Source organism: Bufo gargarizans, chromosome 5 (genome assembly GCF_014858855.1).
Source record: "Bufo gargarizans isolate SCDJY-AF-19 chromosome 5, ASM1485885v1, whole genome shotgun sequence".
Taxonomy (NCBI): Eukaryota; Metazoa; Chordata; class Amphibia; order Anura; family Bufonidae; genus Bufo; species Bufo gargarizans.
In genome coordinates this window covers 165569346-165585452 of record NC_058084.1, presented here as the reverse complement: position 1 = coordinate 165585452, position 16107 = coordinate 165569346, and the positions used below count along the sequence as shown (strand labels likewise).

Genomic DNA, 16107 nt, shown 5'->3' with positions numbered 1-16107 from the left:
TTTACTAAAGAAGTAGGCAGCTGAACTTGGGCTCTCCTAGAATCACTACCATCAAAGAGAAATAAATCTATTTTTTAAATGATAAAGAAGGATCCCATGTGTAAAAACTTTTTGTACAATGCTGAGTGCTTATGATTATCAGAAGTTTTAATAGCTCATCATAGACAATCTCATTTTTGGCAGGTATTCTTACCGGCACAGAGTGTTCATGCAAGTGTATTAATCTTTAAAGAGAACTTGTCAGCTACATCATACTGCTGTCTCTCTGAGCACCATGCAGTATTGACAGACACACTGATTGTATCATTGTGTGTAATGCATAGTTATTATGTTATATGGTCATGCTCAACAGTTAACGATCTAATAAATTTCAGCTGGGTGAGGTGGAAAGGACTGTTTAACCCTTCAAATATGGGCCTGGTCTTGTTTGAAAGCTGTCAATCTCCTTTACATCTGGAGACAAATCCTTTAAAAACCAGCTTGGGAGTGATAGCAGCTGAAAATGAAAACAAGTTTCAGCTGCTTTCACTCCTGACCCAATTTCTAAAAGCTGCATCTCCCTACCTATAGCAGCCAATGTTGTGATCCACATTGTGTTTTAACCACCTCAGCTCCCCTAGCTGAAACCCCCTTAATGACCAGGCCACTTTTTACACTTCTGCACTACACTACTTTCACCGTTTATTGCTCGGTCATGCAACTTACCACCCAAATGAATTTTACCTCCTTTTCTTCTCACTAATAGAGCTTTCATTTGGTGGTATTTTATTGCTGCTGACATTTTTACTTTATTTGTTATTAATCGAAATTTAACGATTTCTTTGAAAAAAAAAAGACATTTTTCACTTTCAGTTGTAAAATTTTGCAAAAAAAAAGACATCTATATATAAATTTTTCGCAAAATTTATTGTTCTACATGTCTTTGATAAAAAAAATGTTTGGGTAAAAAAAAAATGGTTTGGGTAAAAGTTATAGCGTTTACAAAAATGTGAATTTCCGCTTTTTGAAGCAGCTTTGACTTTCTGAGCACCTGTCATGTTTCCTGAGGTTCTACAATGCCCAGACAGTACAAACACCCCACAAATGACCTCATTTCGGAAAGTAGACACCCTAAGGTATTCACTGATTTATGATAGTGAGTTCATAGAACTTTTTATTTTTTGTCACAAGTTAGCGGAAAATGATGATTTATTTATTTATTTATTTTTTTCTTACAAAGTCTCATATTCCACTAACTTATGACAAAAAAATAAAAACTTCCATGAACTCACTATGCCCATAACGAAATACCTTGGGGTGTCTTCTTTCCAAAATGGGGTCACTTGTGGGGTAGTTATACTGCCCTGGCATTTTAGCGGCCCAAATGCGTGCAAAGTATTTTCAAATCAAAATCTGTAAAAAATGACCGGTGAAATCCGAAAGGTGCACTTTGGAATGTGGGCCTCTTTGCCCACCTAGGCTGCAAAACAGTGTCACACATCTGGTATCGCCGTACTCAGGAGAAGTTGGGGAATGTGTTTTGGGGTGTCATTTTACATATACCCATGCTGGGTGAGAGAAATATCTTGGCGAAAGACAACTTTTCCCATTTTTTATACAAAGTTGGCAAGATATTTATCTCACCCAGCATGGGTATATGTAAAATGACACCCCAAAACACATTGCCCAACTTCTCCTGAGTACGGCGATACCAGATGTGTGACACTTTTTTGCAGCCTAGGTGGGCAAAGGGGCCCACATTCCAAAGAGCACCTTTAGGATTTCAACGGCCATTTTTTACAGATTTTGATTTCAAACTACTTCGCACACATTAGGGCCCCTAAATTGTCAGGGCAGTATAACTACCCCACAAGTGACCCCATTTTGGAAAGAAGACACCCCAAGGTATTCCGTGAGGGGCATGGCGAGTTCCTAGAATTTTTTATTTTTTGTCACAAGTTAGTGGATTATGAGACTTTGTAAAAAAAAATAATTTTTTATCAAAACAGCGTCTAATATACCTGTTAGGGGTTAAAAAAAATCGCATCTCCAGCCTGCCAGCGAACGATCGCCGCTGGCAGGCTGGAGATCCACTCGCTTACCTTCCGTTCCTGTTAACGCACGCGCCTGTGTGCGCGCGTTCACAGGAAATCTCGGCTATCGCGAGAGGATGCGTATATGCGTCCACCCAAGAGAGCAGGGCCGCCGCCAGGACGCAATCCTGCGTACGGTGGTCCTGAGGAGGTTAAAGCTTAGATTATCAGCTTTCAATATCCTCTACAGAGCCCCAGATATACATAGTTAAATCGGCACTCGCCCTTTTTGATGGCTGTCATCTCCGCCAGCCTGAAGGAGGGAGGTGGGAGGAGGGAGGTGGGGTGGCGCTGACAGGTTGCAGAGAGGAGTAAAAAACATCCTCTCTCATGACCCCAGGGGGAAATTAACATGTACTTCTGTGCATGTTCCCTATCACCCTCTCCTCCCCCTCTCCATTATCAATCAGAAAGTGTCACATATGGGGGTCTTTTTTTATCTAGGAAATGAGTGAGATGAGTCCTTGCCCATCTAATCACCCCTCTGCATTATATTAGGCCATGTACTGACATCTTGATCTAGACATTTACCAGCATCTGGATCACGGCATCAAATAAGTCACACCAAACACTTGTACCCTACACACAAACATCAATAAGGTTTCCTTTTTACACTGTTCCCCCTGTCCATATTATATCTTTACCACTGGAGTGCCAAGGGGGGGGGGTGTCTGCCCGGATGCCCACTCTCAGGGGGTGCCAGAGCCTAGAAGTAATGAGCGCTTCCATCAATGCAGATGGAAGTGCTCATTGCTAGAGCACCGGGGAGCTTTGGTCCTGTCACTCACTGACCGCTCAGCTCCCCGCACTCCATCTCTCCAGCACTGAATAGTGAAGCAGGGGGCATTACTAATGTGAAGGGCCATAACTGTTTTGGGGGCACATATAGGGCATTACCACTGTGATAGGGGCACAGAGAGGGCATAATTACTGTGAAAGAGGCACAATGAGGGGCACATATCTGTACAAAACTACTGTGAAGGTTGTGCAATGAGGGCAATACTACTATGAGGGGGTATCATTTTTTTAAGTATTGGGGGGGGGTGCTAGAGAAAGGATCCGCTCTGGGTGCCAAACAACTTAGGCACGCCACTGATCTTTACCACACAATATGCGGACCACATCTCTAGAGATGCCCGTTACACGCTAAAGTAGTAAATGATTAGAAAGGAATCTAACATATTAGCCCACACGGTTATATCGTCAGAAAAACGAAAAATGTTCTGGGTTTTGGAATGCAGCGACCCAAAAACAGATTATTTTGTAAAGACAAGTATTTTTATTGTGCAAGTAGTAGAACATAGTAAAAACAATATAAATTTGGCATCATCATAACTATACTGATCCACAGAATAGAGTTATCATATTACTTATACCACGCGGTGAACGCCATAAATATAAATACCACAAAATAATGTTAAAATGTAAGGTCTCATATAGCAAAATTGAAGAAAAAAAATTGTGACCACTGGAACACAGAGGGGGAAACATGTTACTTGTCTTTAAAGGACATCTGTCAGTATATTTGTACCTATGAAATTGGCTGACCTGTTAGGCTACTTTCCGTCATGGATCTGCAAAAACGCTTGTCCGCATGTCCTATTCTTGTCCGCGCTTTGCAGACAAGAATAGGCATTTATATTGAAGGCTGTCCAGGCCCTTACGCAAATTGCAGAACTCGCACGTACGCCATCCGTGTTTTGCGTATCCATGATTTGCGGACCGCAAAACACACCACGGTCATGTGCATGCAGCCTTACATTGTGTGCCAGGACGGATCCGAAAGTAGCGTTACACGTGCACTTGGCAGCTGAAGGCATCTGTGTTGGTCCTATGTTCATATGTCCTCGCATTGCTGAGAAAAATGATGTTTTAATATATGCAAATGAGCCTCTAGGAACAATGAAGGAGTTGCTGTTATACCTAGAAGCTCTGCTCTCTCTGCAACTGCTGCTCCCTCTGCACTTAAATTGACAGGTCAGGCACAATGACATTTTTGAGCCTACAGAACATTTAAATACATTAGACTCCATCACAACGCTGGACACACTCTGCACAGATGCAGACCATTGCCCTAAATATAATAAAATGCAATATCTGGAAAAGTTTGTTTTCTGTAAACTTTCTTTAAATTCTATTCAGCCACGCTTATAGGGGTGCCACCCAACTTTTCAAATAGCCAACATGCTGCAGAAATTTGTACTGGGGTGCATTTCTTCCGGTCTCTCTTCTCTCCAGTCATCAGTGTAGAACTAGAATTCTATTCTCAATAAAGAAAAACAGACTGAGTAGTGCTGCAGATCCCTTCCAGAGAGGAACTTGCACTGTGCTATAGTATGCCAGATGACTTGCTTTTCATCAGTAAGCATGTAGACTGCATGTAATATAATAGAATGATCATTCCATATCAGCGAATATCAGATCTTTTGCAAAAATAGGTCAAGACTAAAGCCTGTATTACACTGCCCGATTTTTTGGCGGATAAACGTGACTTGAATGGAGCCACGGAACGTGATTTGCGGGCAATAATAGGACATGTTCTATCTTTAAACAGAACGGAAAAACTGAAATACAGAAATGGAATGCATACGGAGTACATTCCGTTTTTTTTTGCGGAACCATTGAAATGAATGGTTCCGTATACGGACCGTATGCGGAACGCAAAAAACGGCCAGTAAATGGGGAAAAAAAACAGTTGTGTGCAGGAGGCCTTAAGGCAACCATGTGTCACTACTAGCGGATAAATATGAAATAGCAATCTTGGTTATAATGGCTATATTACACAGCCCTATGTGGGAGGCACTTGCCTGCTTGCAAGTGGAGGAGACTATTGCTATTATATGCAGTGATCTCCTCCACAGCATGAGGAGGAGTCATCGCTCGGCCCTATGTTGTACAGTGGTTTGCCGACGACAGATCATTATTAAACACCACAAACTGACGCCTGCAAACAATATTTTTTTAACATGTCAAAAGATTTGGATTGCCCAATACGATACATCTGGCAGTCGGCAGCAGTATTACACTGCTAGATCATCGCTAACGCTCTGTTCATATCTGCATCAGTATTTCTCTTTTCTGTTGCATCATAGGAACAAAATGAGAGCAAGGACAAATCCATCACATGACAGACACCATAATGGGGTTCGCCTGGTTCTGTCATGGTCTCTGCCATTGTAGCGGTAAAAGTAGCACAGCATGATCAATGACATAAACAGTAAGTTAGTATGCTAAAACAACATGCGAGGATACACAAGGGAGATAGACGTAGCCTGTTTACAAGCAGAATAGGAAAATGCAACAAATGGAACAGAAACAGCCAGGAAACAATAAAATGAAAATTGCCTATAAAGAGAAAATAGAGCAAATGCCACAGGCTGTACAAGAAGGACTTTACAGAACATAAATCTAAATAAAGTCTATTCTTGCTCAATAAAATGTCACTTCACACAGCAAAAACACAGGGTTCCCAAAACTGGACTGCCAATGCCAATTATGCATTTAAAGGGAACCTGTCACCGGGATTTTGGGTATAGAGCTGAGGACATGGGCTGCTAGATTGCCGCTAGCACATCCTCAATACCCAGTCCCCATAGCTCTGTGTGCTTTTATTGTGTAAAAAAAAGATTGGATACATATGCAAATTGCGTTGTACATGAGCGTTGGTTTTCATGCATCACTTGTGCATTGTGTGAAAATCGCAGCATGTTCTATATTCTGCAATTTTCAAGCAACGCTGGCCCCATAGAAGAGAATGGGGCTGCGTGAAAAAAGCATTACATCTGCAAGCAAGTGCGGATGTGATGAGTTTTTCACGGATGCTTGCTAACAGATGTTTGTAAACATTCAGTTTTTTATCACGCACGTGCAAAATGCATTAAATCGCACTGCACCCGTGCGATAAAAACTGAACACAATCACAAACAAAACTGAATGGACTTGCTTGCGAAATAGCGCATTTTTCCTGCATGCATCCGCGATGCATCCGGACCTAATCCGCTCGCGCTCGTCTGCAAGGGGCCTAAGTGTTCTGCTAATGTGCCAGTATATATAGTCAGAAGTGTAAGGGCATGTTCACATGCGGTAGATTTGTTGCAAATTTGTTAAAATTTGTTTTAGGCCTCATGCACACGACAGTATTTTTTCACATCCGTGGGTCTTCCTTGATTTTTGGAGGATCCACGGACATGAAAAAAAAGTTGTTTTGGTGTCCGCCTGGCCGTGCGGAGCCAAACGGATCCGTCCTGAATTACAATGCAAGTCAATGGGGACGGATCCGTTTGATGTTGACACAATATGGTGCAATTGCAAACGGATCCGTCCCCATTGACTTTCAATGTAAAGTCAGGAGTCCCTTTTATACCATCGGATCTGAGTTTTCTCCAATCCGATGGTATATTTTAACTTGAAGCGTCCCCATCACCATCGGAACGCCTCTATGTTAGAATATACCATCGGATTTGAGTTACATCGTGAAAACTCATATCCGACAGTATATTCTAACACACAGGCGTTCCCATGGTGATGGGGACGCTTCTAGTTAGAATATACTACAAACTGTGTACATGACTGCCCCCTGCTTCCTGGCAGCACCCAATCTCTTACAGGGGGCTATGATACGCACAATTAACCCCTCAAGTGCCGCACCTGAAGGGGTTAATTGTGCGTATCATATAACCCTGTAAGAGATCAGGGGCTGCCAGGCAGCAGGGGGCAGTCATGTACACAGTTTGTAGCAGACCCCCTCCCTCCCCAGTTTGAATATCATTGGTGGCCAGTGTGCGGGCCCCCCCTCCCTCCTTCTATTGTATTTAACTCATTGGTGGCACAGTGTGCGGGCCCCCCCCTCCAACCCTCTATTGTATTTAATTCATTGGTGGCACAGTGTGCGGCCTCCCCCCCCCGATCATTGGTGGCAGCGGAGAGTTCCGATCGGAGTCCCAGTTTAATCGCTGGGGCTCCGATCGGTAACCATGGCAACCAAGACACTGCTGCAGTCCTGGTTGCCATGGTTACTTAGCAATATTAGAAGCATCATACTTACCTGCTGGCTGCTGCGATGTCTGTGACCGGCCGGGAGCTCGTCCTACTGGTAAGTGACAGGTCTGTGCGGCGCATTGCTTAATGATCTGACACTTACCAGTAGGAGGAGCTCCCGGCCGGTCACAGACAGCGCAGCAGCTAGCAGGTATGTATGATGCTTCTCTGCTGCCACCAATGATCGGGGGGGGGGAGGCCGCACACTGTGCCACCAATGAGTTAAATACAATAGAAGGGGGGGGGTGGGCCACACACTGTGCCACCAATGAGTTAAATACAATAGAGGGAGGGAGGGGGGCGGCACCTGAGGGGTTAATTGTACGGATCACAGCCCCCTGTAAGAGATCGGGTGCTGCCGGGCAGCAGGGGGCAGTCATGTACAGAGTTCGTAGTATATTCTAACTAGAAGCGTCCCCATCACTATGGGAACGCCTCTGTGTTAGAATATACTGTCAGATAAAAGCTTTTATGCAGACGGATCTTCGGATCCGTCTGTATGAAAGTAACCTACGGCCACGGATCATGGACACGGATGCCAATCTTGTGTGCATCCGTGTTTTTTCACGGACCCATTGACTTGAATGGGTCCGTGAACCGTTGTCCGTCAAAAAAATAGGACAGGTCATATTTTTTTGACGGACAGGATACACGGATCACGGATGCGGCTGCAAAACGGTGCATAATCCGATTTTTCCACGGACCCATTGAAAGTCAATGGGTCTGCTAAAAAAACGGAAAACAGCACAACGGCCACGGATGCACACAACTGTCGTGTGCATGAGGCCTTACTCTAGGACATTTGCTGCTAAAATTGCTTAAAATTTATGGACACCTTTGGAGAACATTTTTTTAGCATTGCATTACTCACTTTGGGCTACAAAATAATTTTTTTCAGTTGGTCTTTATTAATCATTTGCAGTGGATTTTGCTCTTCAGCTTTCAGTCTCAGTACATCTGCAGTAGTGATGGACGAACATAGGCCGGGACGATTCATGAACGCGATCGCGCCAACGTGATCAAATGTTCGCGAACCGCATTCACTTTAATGGCAGGCAAACCGGAAAAACCTTCAGCTCATATTTGCAGCCACCAAATACTTACTAGAAGTGCACAAATAGTCTCACAACATGGAAAAGATCAAATGATTATGTGACTGGAGGTATATTAGACGGTCATTGGATATCAATTTTACTGCAGGCCAGTACAAATACATGTCAAATACATATGTTTAAAAGAATTAACAATATAAAATTGGATTAAAAACATGGCTAACGAAATCCCCCCTCTTGGATAAACCCCAAATGATAATAGGTGAAATTCGATAACACGTGGTCGTCACAGGTGTTGAATTCCTCTGAGGCCCCAACAATTAGGCATTCACCAAACAGAAAAAGCCTTTTATGCCGCTTTATTTACATAAGACAGGGACCATTCTTTGTTCTGGGTGGTGGCAGATATGTATGGGCTGCCATGATGAAATTCAATTAAACGTTGTCGTCTGAGATCCATGCCTCATTCATTTTCACTGTCGTGAGCTAAGCGAGTGCGCTTATCGGTCACGATATCCCCTGCTGCGCTGAATGTCCTTTTGGACAGGACACTCAACGAGGGGTAAGCCAACAGTTCAATGGCAAATTGTGCTAGCTCTGGCCACAGGTCAAGCCTGCACACCCACTAGTCCAGGAATTCCTCGCTTCTCAGAGCGACCACATCGGCCGTTAACCCAATGTAGTCGGACACCTGTAGGTCTAGGCATTCCCTAAGGCTGGATCCAAAGGCCGACTGTCCATGGGTTGGCTGCAAGAATGATCTCATATCCGAAGTGACCAATACATCTTCAAACCGCCCTCTCTTTTTGCATGCGCGGTAGGATTGGTATCCGCAACTGTTTCTATTTGGGTGGAAATTCCTCTGCCAGAGCCCACAACAGCAGAATGCTGCATCTCTCGCAGCAATACCTGAAAATACTGCATTCTGACAGCCCTCTGTGATGCTGGTAACATGTCAGCCATTTTCTGTTTGTACCGGGGGTCTAAGTACGTTGCCACCCAGTACTGGTCCGTGCCCTTTATCCTTTTTATACGGGGGTCCCTCTTCAAACACTGGAGCATGAAGACCCCCATTTGCACTAAATTGTAAATGGTGGGGCGCCTTGGCTGCAACTGACCAGTTTGGTGATTTCATCTAATGGCCGCAGAAGTCTGCATGCGTCGCACATAAGAAGCCACTGGGACGGTGAAAATAAAAATGCAATCCGTGGTGGTAACACCAAATCCACACGGGTTACATGCTTGACGGCCGTCAAAAGGTTCACCCAGTGGGCAGTAAGGCTGCGTTCACACGGGCGAGATTTCCGCGCGGGTGCAATGCAGTAGGTGAACGTATTGCACCCGCACTGAATCCTGACCCATTCATTTCAATGGGGGTGTGTACATGAGCGTTTTTTTTCACGCATCACTTCTACAATGCTTTAAAATCGCAGCATGTTCTATATTCTGCGTTTTTCACGCAGCCCTGGCTCCATAGAAGTGAATGGGGCTGCGTGAATAACGCATTGCATCCGCAAGCAAGTGCGGGTGCGATGCGTTTTTCACTGATGGTTGCTAAGAGATGTTTGTTTGTAAACCTTCAGTTTTTTATCACGCGCGTGAAAAACGCATTAAAACGCATTGCACCCGCGCGGAAAAAACTGAACAACTAAACGCAATCGCAGACAAAACTGACTGAACTTGCTTGCAAAATGGTGCCAGTTTAACTGAACGCATCCGGACCTAATCTGTCACGCTCGTGTGAACTCAGCCTAAAAGTTTGAGGGTACTGTTGTCAGACCGCTGGGTGGTGTGCGTTACTACCTCCTCTTCCTCATCTGATGCCAAGAATGGCTGCGCATAGGTAAGGTCTGGGAATAGATGGGAAAATAATTCCTCTGACTCGAGTGGAGGGGCTATGGTGGTGGTGGTGGTGTCTTTGGGGGTGCACACAGCAGAGAGTGAGGAAGGTGCAGATACAGAGGATGAGGAGGGTGCAGAAGGCTGAGTGAACCACTCAACCAACTCTGGTGCGCCCTTTGAAGTTATCGCACGCGCCTTCTCCAACTTCCCACTTAGGCTCTGGCCTGGTGCACCTGCCCGACCACTACCATCCCTGTGGAAAAGTCTGCCTCTTCCTCTGCCTGTAATTTTCAAAATGACCCTCTGCCTAAGTCCGTAGAGAACAGCAGTATTTGTGACAGAAGGTGTATCTCAGCCCTCAATCAGTATTTTACGGAAACAGGTATATAGCACCCCTCAATCAATATTTGGCAGAAACAGGTATATGGCACCCCTCAATCAGTATTTTGTGGAAGCAGGTGTATTGCACCCCTCAATCAGTATTTGGTGGAAGAAGGTATATAGCAATAGAAATCCTCAATCAGTATTTAGTGGAAGAAGGTATATGGCACCCCTCAATCAGTATTTGTCGGAAAAAGGTGTATTGCACCCCTCAATCGGTATTTGGTGGAAGAAGGTATATAGCAATAGCACCTCTCAATCAGTATTTAGTGGAAGAAGGTATATGGCACCCCTCAATCAGTATTTGGCGGAAAAAGGTATATTGCACCCCTCAATCGGTATTTGGTGGAAGAAGGTATATAGCAATAGCACCCCTCAATCAGTATTTAGTGGAAGAAGGTATATGGCACCCCTCAATCAGTATTTGGCGGAAACAGGTATATACCACCCCTCAATCAGTATTTGGCGGAAACAGGTACATGGCACCCCTCAATCAGTATTTAGCGGAAACAGGTATGTAGCACCCCTCAATCAGTATTTGGCGGCAACAGATATATGGCACCCCTCAATCAGTATTTTGTGGAAGCAGGTGTATCGCAGCCCTCAATCAGAATTTGTGGAAGACGTTATATAGCAATAGCACTCCTCAATCAGTATTTAGTGGAAGAAGGTATATGACACCCCTCAATCAGTATTTGGCGGAAAATGGTGTATTGCACCCCTCATTCAGTATTTGCTGGAAGAAGGTATATAGCAATAGCACCCCTCAATTAGTATTTAGTGGAAGAAGGTATATGGCACCCCTCAATCAGTATTTGGCGGAAACAGGTATATAGCACCCCTCAATCAGTATTTGGCGGAAACAGATATATGGCACCCCTCAATCAGTATTTTGTGGAAGCAGGTGTAACGCAGCCCTCAATCAGTATTTGGTGGAAGAAGACATATGGCACCCCTCAATCAGTATTTGGCGGAAACAGACATATACCACCCCTCAATCAGTATTTGGTGGAAAAAGGTACATGGCACCCCTCAATCAGTAATTTGTGGAATTAGGTATATTGCACCCCTCAATCAGTATTTGGTGGAAGAAGGTGTATAGCAATAGCACCCCTCAATCAGTATTTAGTGAAAGTAGGTATATGGCAGCCCTCAATCAGTATTTGGCAGAAAAAGGTGTATTGCATCTCTCAATCAGTATTTGGTGGAAGAAGGTATATAGCAATAGCAACCCTCAATCAGTATTTAGTGGAAGAAGGTATATGGCACCCCTTAGGGCTCTTTCACACTTGCGTTGTTCTTTTCCGGCATAGAGTTCCGTCGTCGGGGCTCTATGCCAGAAAAATCCTGATCAGGATTATCCCCATGCATTCTGAATGGAGAGAAATCCGTTCAGGATGCATCAGGATGTCTTCAGTTCAGGACCGGAACGTTTTTTGGCCGGAGAAAATACTGCAGCATGCTGCGCTTTTTGCTCCGGCCAAAAATCCTGAACACTTGCAGCAAGGCCGGATCCGGAATTAATTCCCATTGAAAGGCATTAATCCGGATCCGGCCTTAAGCTAAACGTCGTTTCGGCGCATTACCGGATCCGACGTTTAGCTTTTTCTGAATGGTTACCATGGCTGCCAGGACGCTAAAGTCCTGTTTGCCATGGTAAAGTTTAGTGGGGAGCGGGGGAGCAGTATACTTACCGTCCGTGCGGCTCCCGGGGCGCTTCAGAGTGACGTCAGGGCGCCCCACGCGCATGGATGACGTGATCGCATGGATCACGTCATCTATGCGCATGGGGTGCTCTGACGTTATTCTGGAGCGCCCCGGGAGCCGCACGGACGGTAAGTATACTGCTTCCCCGCTCCCCACTACTACTATGGCAACCAGGACTTTAATAGCATCCTGGCTGCCATAGTAACACTGAACGCATTTTGAAGACTGATTCGTCTTCAAATGCTTTCAGTTCACTTGCGTTTTTCTGGAACCGGCGTGTAATTCGGGCAAATGGAGTACACGACGGATCCGGACAACGCAAGTGTGAAAGAGCCCTTAGTATTTGGCGGAAACAGGAATATAGCACCCCTCAATCAGTATTTAGTGGAAGTAGGTGTATTGCACCCCTCGATCAGTATTTGGTGGAAGAAGGTATATAGCAATAGCACCCCTCAATCAGTATTTAGTGGAAGAAGGTATATGACACCCCTCAATCAGTATTTGGTGGAAAAAGGTGTATTGCACCCCTCGTTCAGTATTTGGTGGAAGAAGGTATATAGCAATAGCACCCCTCAATCAGTATTTAGTGGAAGAAGGTATATGGCACCCCTTAATAAGTATTTGTCGGAAACAGGTATATAGCACCCCTCAATCAGTATTTGACGGAAACAGGTGTATGGCACACCTTAATCAGTATTTGGCAGAAACAGGTATATAGTACCCCTCAATCAGTATTTGGCGGAAACAAGTATATGGCACCCCTCAATCAGGATTTTGTGGAAGCAGGTGTATTGCAGCCTGCAATCAGTATTTGGTGGAAGAAGGTATATAGCAATAGTACCCCTCAATCAGTATTTAGTGGAAACAGAAATATGGCACCCCTCAATCAGTATTTTGTAATAGTAGGTATATTTCACCCCTCAATCAGTATTTGGTGGAAGAAGGTATATGACACCCCTCAATCATTATTTGGCGGAAACAGAAATATGGCGGAAACAGGTATATAGCACCCCTCAATCAGTATTTGGCGGAAACAGGTATATGGCACCCCTCAATCAGTATTTTGTGGAAGCAGGTGTATCGCAGCCCTTATTCAGTATTTGGTGGAAGAAGGTATATAGTAATAGCACCCCTCAATCAGTATTTTGTGGAAGAAGGTATATAGCACCCCTTAATCAGTATTTGGTGGAAACTGGTATATAACACCCCTCAATCAGGATTTTGTGGAAGAAGGTATATGGCACCCCTCAATCAGTTTTTGGCAGAAACAGGTATATAGCACTCCTCAATCAGGATTTTGTGGAAGAATGTATATCGCAGCCCTCGACCAGTTTTTTGGGGGGGCAACAGGTATATCACACCCGTTGCAATTAGTTACTCCAATAGCATTTGTACCTCTACCTAGCTGCGGTATCGCAGCAGAACCGCACACAAATGCTGCACAATACAAATACACTATAATATAATTTCTAAGTTAGAAAGTATTTTATAAGTATATCACACCCCTTTATATCACACCTATCAATAGTACACCTATACAGTCCTTAAAAGGACTTCTGTGGCCGAATTAGCTAGCGTTTGGTGTCCCTAACTGTCTCTGCTCCAAAATGCAACCTCTCCCTACACTGGCAAAACACATAATGTAAAATGGCTGCCAGATCGGGTTCTGTTATAGGGTTAAGGGGGGGCCATGTGCTGAAATGTCTCAATTGGCTGTCCTGTCCCACCTGATGGATGTGTCATGGGTCAAAGATCGGTGCTATGCAAAAAAATAAGGCATGTGCGAATATCGCCATATGTTCGCATGTTCGGCGAATCACGAACGAGCAAAGTTCGCCGTGAAACGACCGCCGGGCGAACCACAAGGCCATCTCTAATCTGCAGACTATTGCTTTCTGTTTAACAGTGAATCTATCAGGGAGCAGCTCTGACGGCTAGATCTGTAGCCCTTATCTCCGAACTCCTGACAGCTCATAAACTCTCGTATAAGTCATGTTCTTACCAAAACTAATGAGAATTTAAATATAATGTGTGTTTATGAGCTGTCAGGAAAAGAAAGGTAAGGGCTACAGATTTATGGCGTTATGGATTTACACCTGATAATTGTTGGGCCGATAAGCGCTCATTTGCGATAATAGACTCCTGTAAAGGTGCCGCAAATCCTTGCTCTGCTACCTAGAAACAATGAGTTTGTATGAAAACAAGTGATATCAGTAGCTATTGCAGGTCCCCATACAGTGAAAGTGATTGCTGCAGACTGTTATCCTTCCCGATAATTGCCTGCTTGTCAGCGATTGTAAAGGTGCCTTTAGTTGTCAGAGCAGCATTCTGATGGATTCACTGAGAAACAGAAAGCAATTACTGTAGATGCACTGAAACATGAAATTCTATGACCACCTTTGAGGGTATTTTTTTTCAACAACAGAGGAAAAACTGTTGACATTTTTTAATACAAACCAATTAGAAAAAAAAGCCTACAAAGGTGGCCATAGCTTTTAATGCATTGCCATACATATCTATGTCCATTCTGCCAAATGTGGTCACAAATGTGGGCCACGGACCCACTGAAGCCATTGGGTCAGCAAATAAAAAAAAGTATACAACACGGACGTCATTAGCATTTTGCGGATCCACGGACCACAAAATACATACTGTCATGTGAACGCACCCCTATACTGTACAGCATGTCTTTTTTTTTTTGCATTGGAAGTCAATGGCAGCCATATGTTACCGTATGGCATACAGCTGCCTACAAGCCAGCGATAAATCTGACGTATACTGTATGGCCAACAGTTTTTCCCTGCGTATACACTTACTTAGAATGTACATTTGGTGAAAACGGAATCATACTATATTATCTGCACACATATTACTTATTTATGAATTACTCCCATCTCTAGGAGGCTTTTGGCATCCTTACTTCTGCTGGGAAGAAATATGTATGTAATTTAATCTCTACACAAATATTAGTTCCCAGATTTGAGCTTGTAGACAATCTAGCATGTGTAGACTAGCACTAATAAAGCTACCCACAGGATGAAAACTGCTCATAAGCATCCATACCAGCTTTTATGAGGGTGCCCATCCAGCAGCTGTATGTTGGCACCCACCAGAGGAACATAGCAGCTCACTGTATCTGTGGGCACTGACTCACTGCCAGATCCATCATCTCCAAGCAGGTCTGTCATCTTCTCCTGAGTCCACCTCACAGGCTGCTTGTTAAGTTGGATTTCTGCTTGACAGCACACAAAAGAAGGCGGAACTACGTGGCTTCACTTCAACAGCACATCTCAGCTTTACTGCAAGGAGCACCAGCACAGGGAGGTGGTCACAGGGGTCCTGAGGTCCATGCAGGGGCTGGGCAGGACTCCCTGAGCCTCCTCTGTACTGTACAGTCCTCCCTGCCATCCTTCTTATCCTCCAAAGATGGCACACTCTGACTGATCCTACCATGAGAATATTCCCTGGCAAATGGCTGAGAATAAAGATCTGCAAGAAGAACACTTTCCTGCTCCTGCTCTTCTGGGCTTCTTGCTGGATTCTCGGGAGCACTTTTCTGTTCCTCCACAGGAGCCTGTTTTCAGGTCGCTGCACTGATGAGGAGAGTAAGAAGATCCTGGCAGGACTGGTATGTAACACACTGGTGCCCACACCTGATGCTGGTACATCACTTATTATGCAGGGCTTACCTAGAGGAAGTCCTTTTAATGCCTGATATAGAGTAACTTGCTGCAAACCCTTTGGAGACTCTGATGTTGGCTCAACCTCCCCCCAAATCCCTCAACTTATTTATTGTAAAGTTATCCCCATTTTCTACTTTACCAAGAGACAGTGTCTTCTCTTATATGGGTAATAGGGTTTGTAATGGCTGAATGTTTTCTGCCAATGTCAATGCCAGTGTTACCAACAAAGCAGTGTATAACTCTAACAATTACTAGCAATAAGTAACACAGCATCCATCTATCTATCCATCCATTATCTATCTATCTGTACATCTATCTATCTATCCATCCATT

General features: G+C 44.3%; 1 protein-coding gene across 1 annotated transcript in view; it reads left to right on the top strand.

Annotated features, from left to right (window-relative positions):
• Positions 1 to 15414: 15414 nt before the first annotated feature.
• Positions 15415 to 16107, top strand: part of DIPK1C (divergent protein kinase domain 1C) — an 83031-nt gene continuing 82338 nt past the window's right edge. Inside the window, exon 1 of the mRNA XM_044294897.1 lies at positions 15415 to 15719. Coding sequence (XP_044150832.1) covers positions 15543 to 15719 — 177 coding nt within the window. The 5' untranslated portion in view covers positions 15415 to 15542. The remainder of the gene's footprint in view (positions 15720 to 16107) is intronic.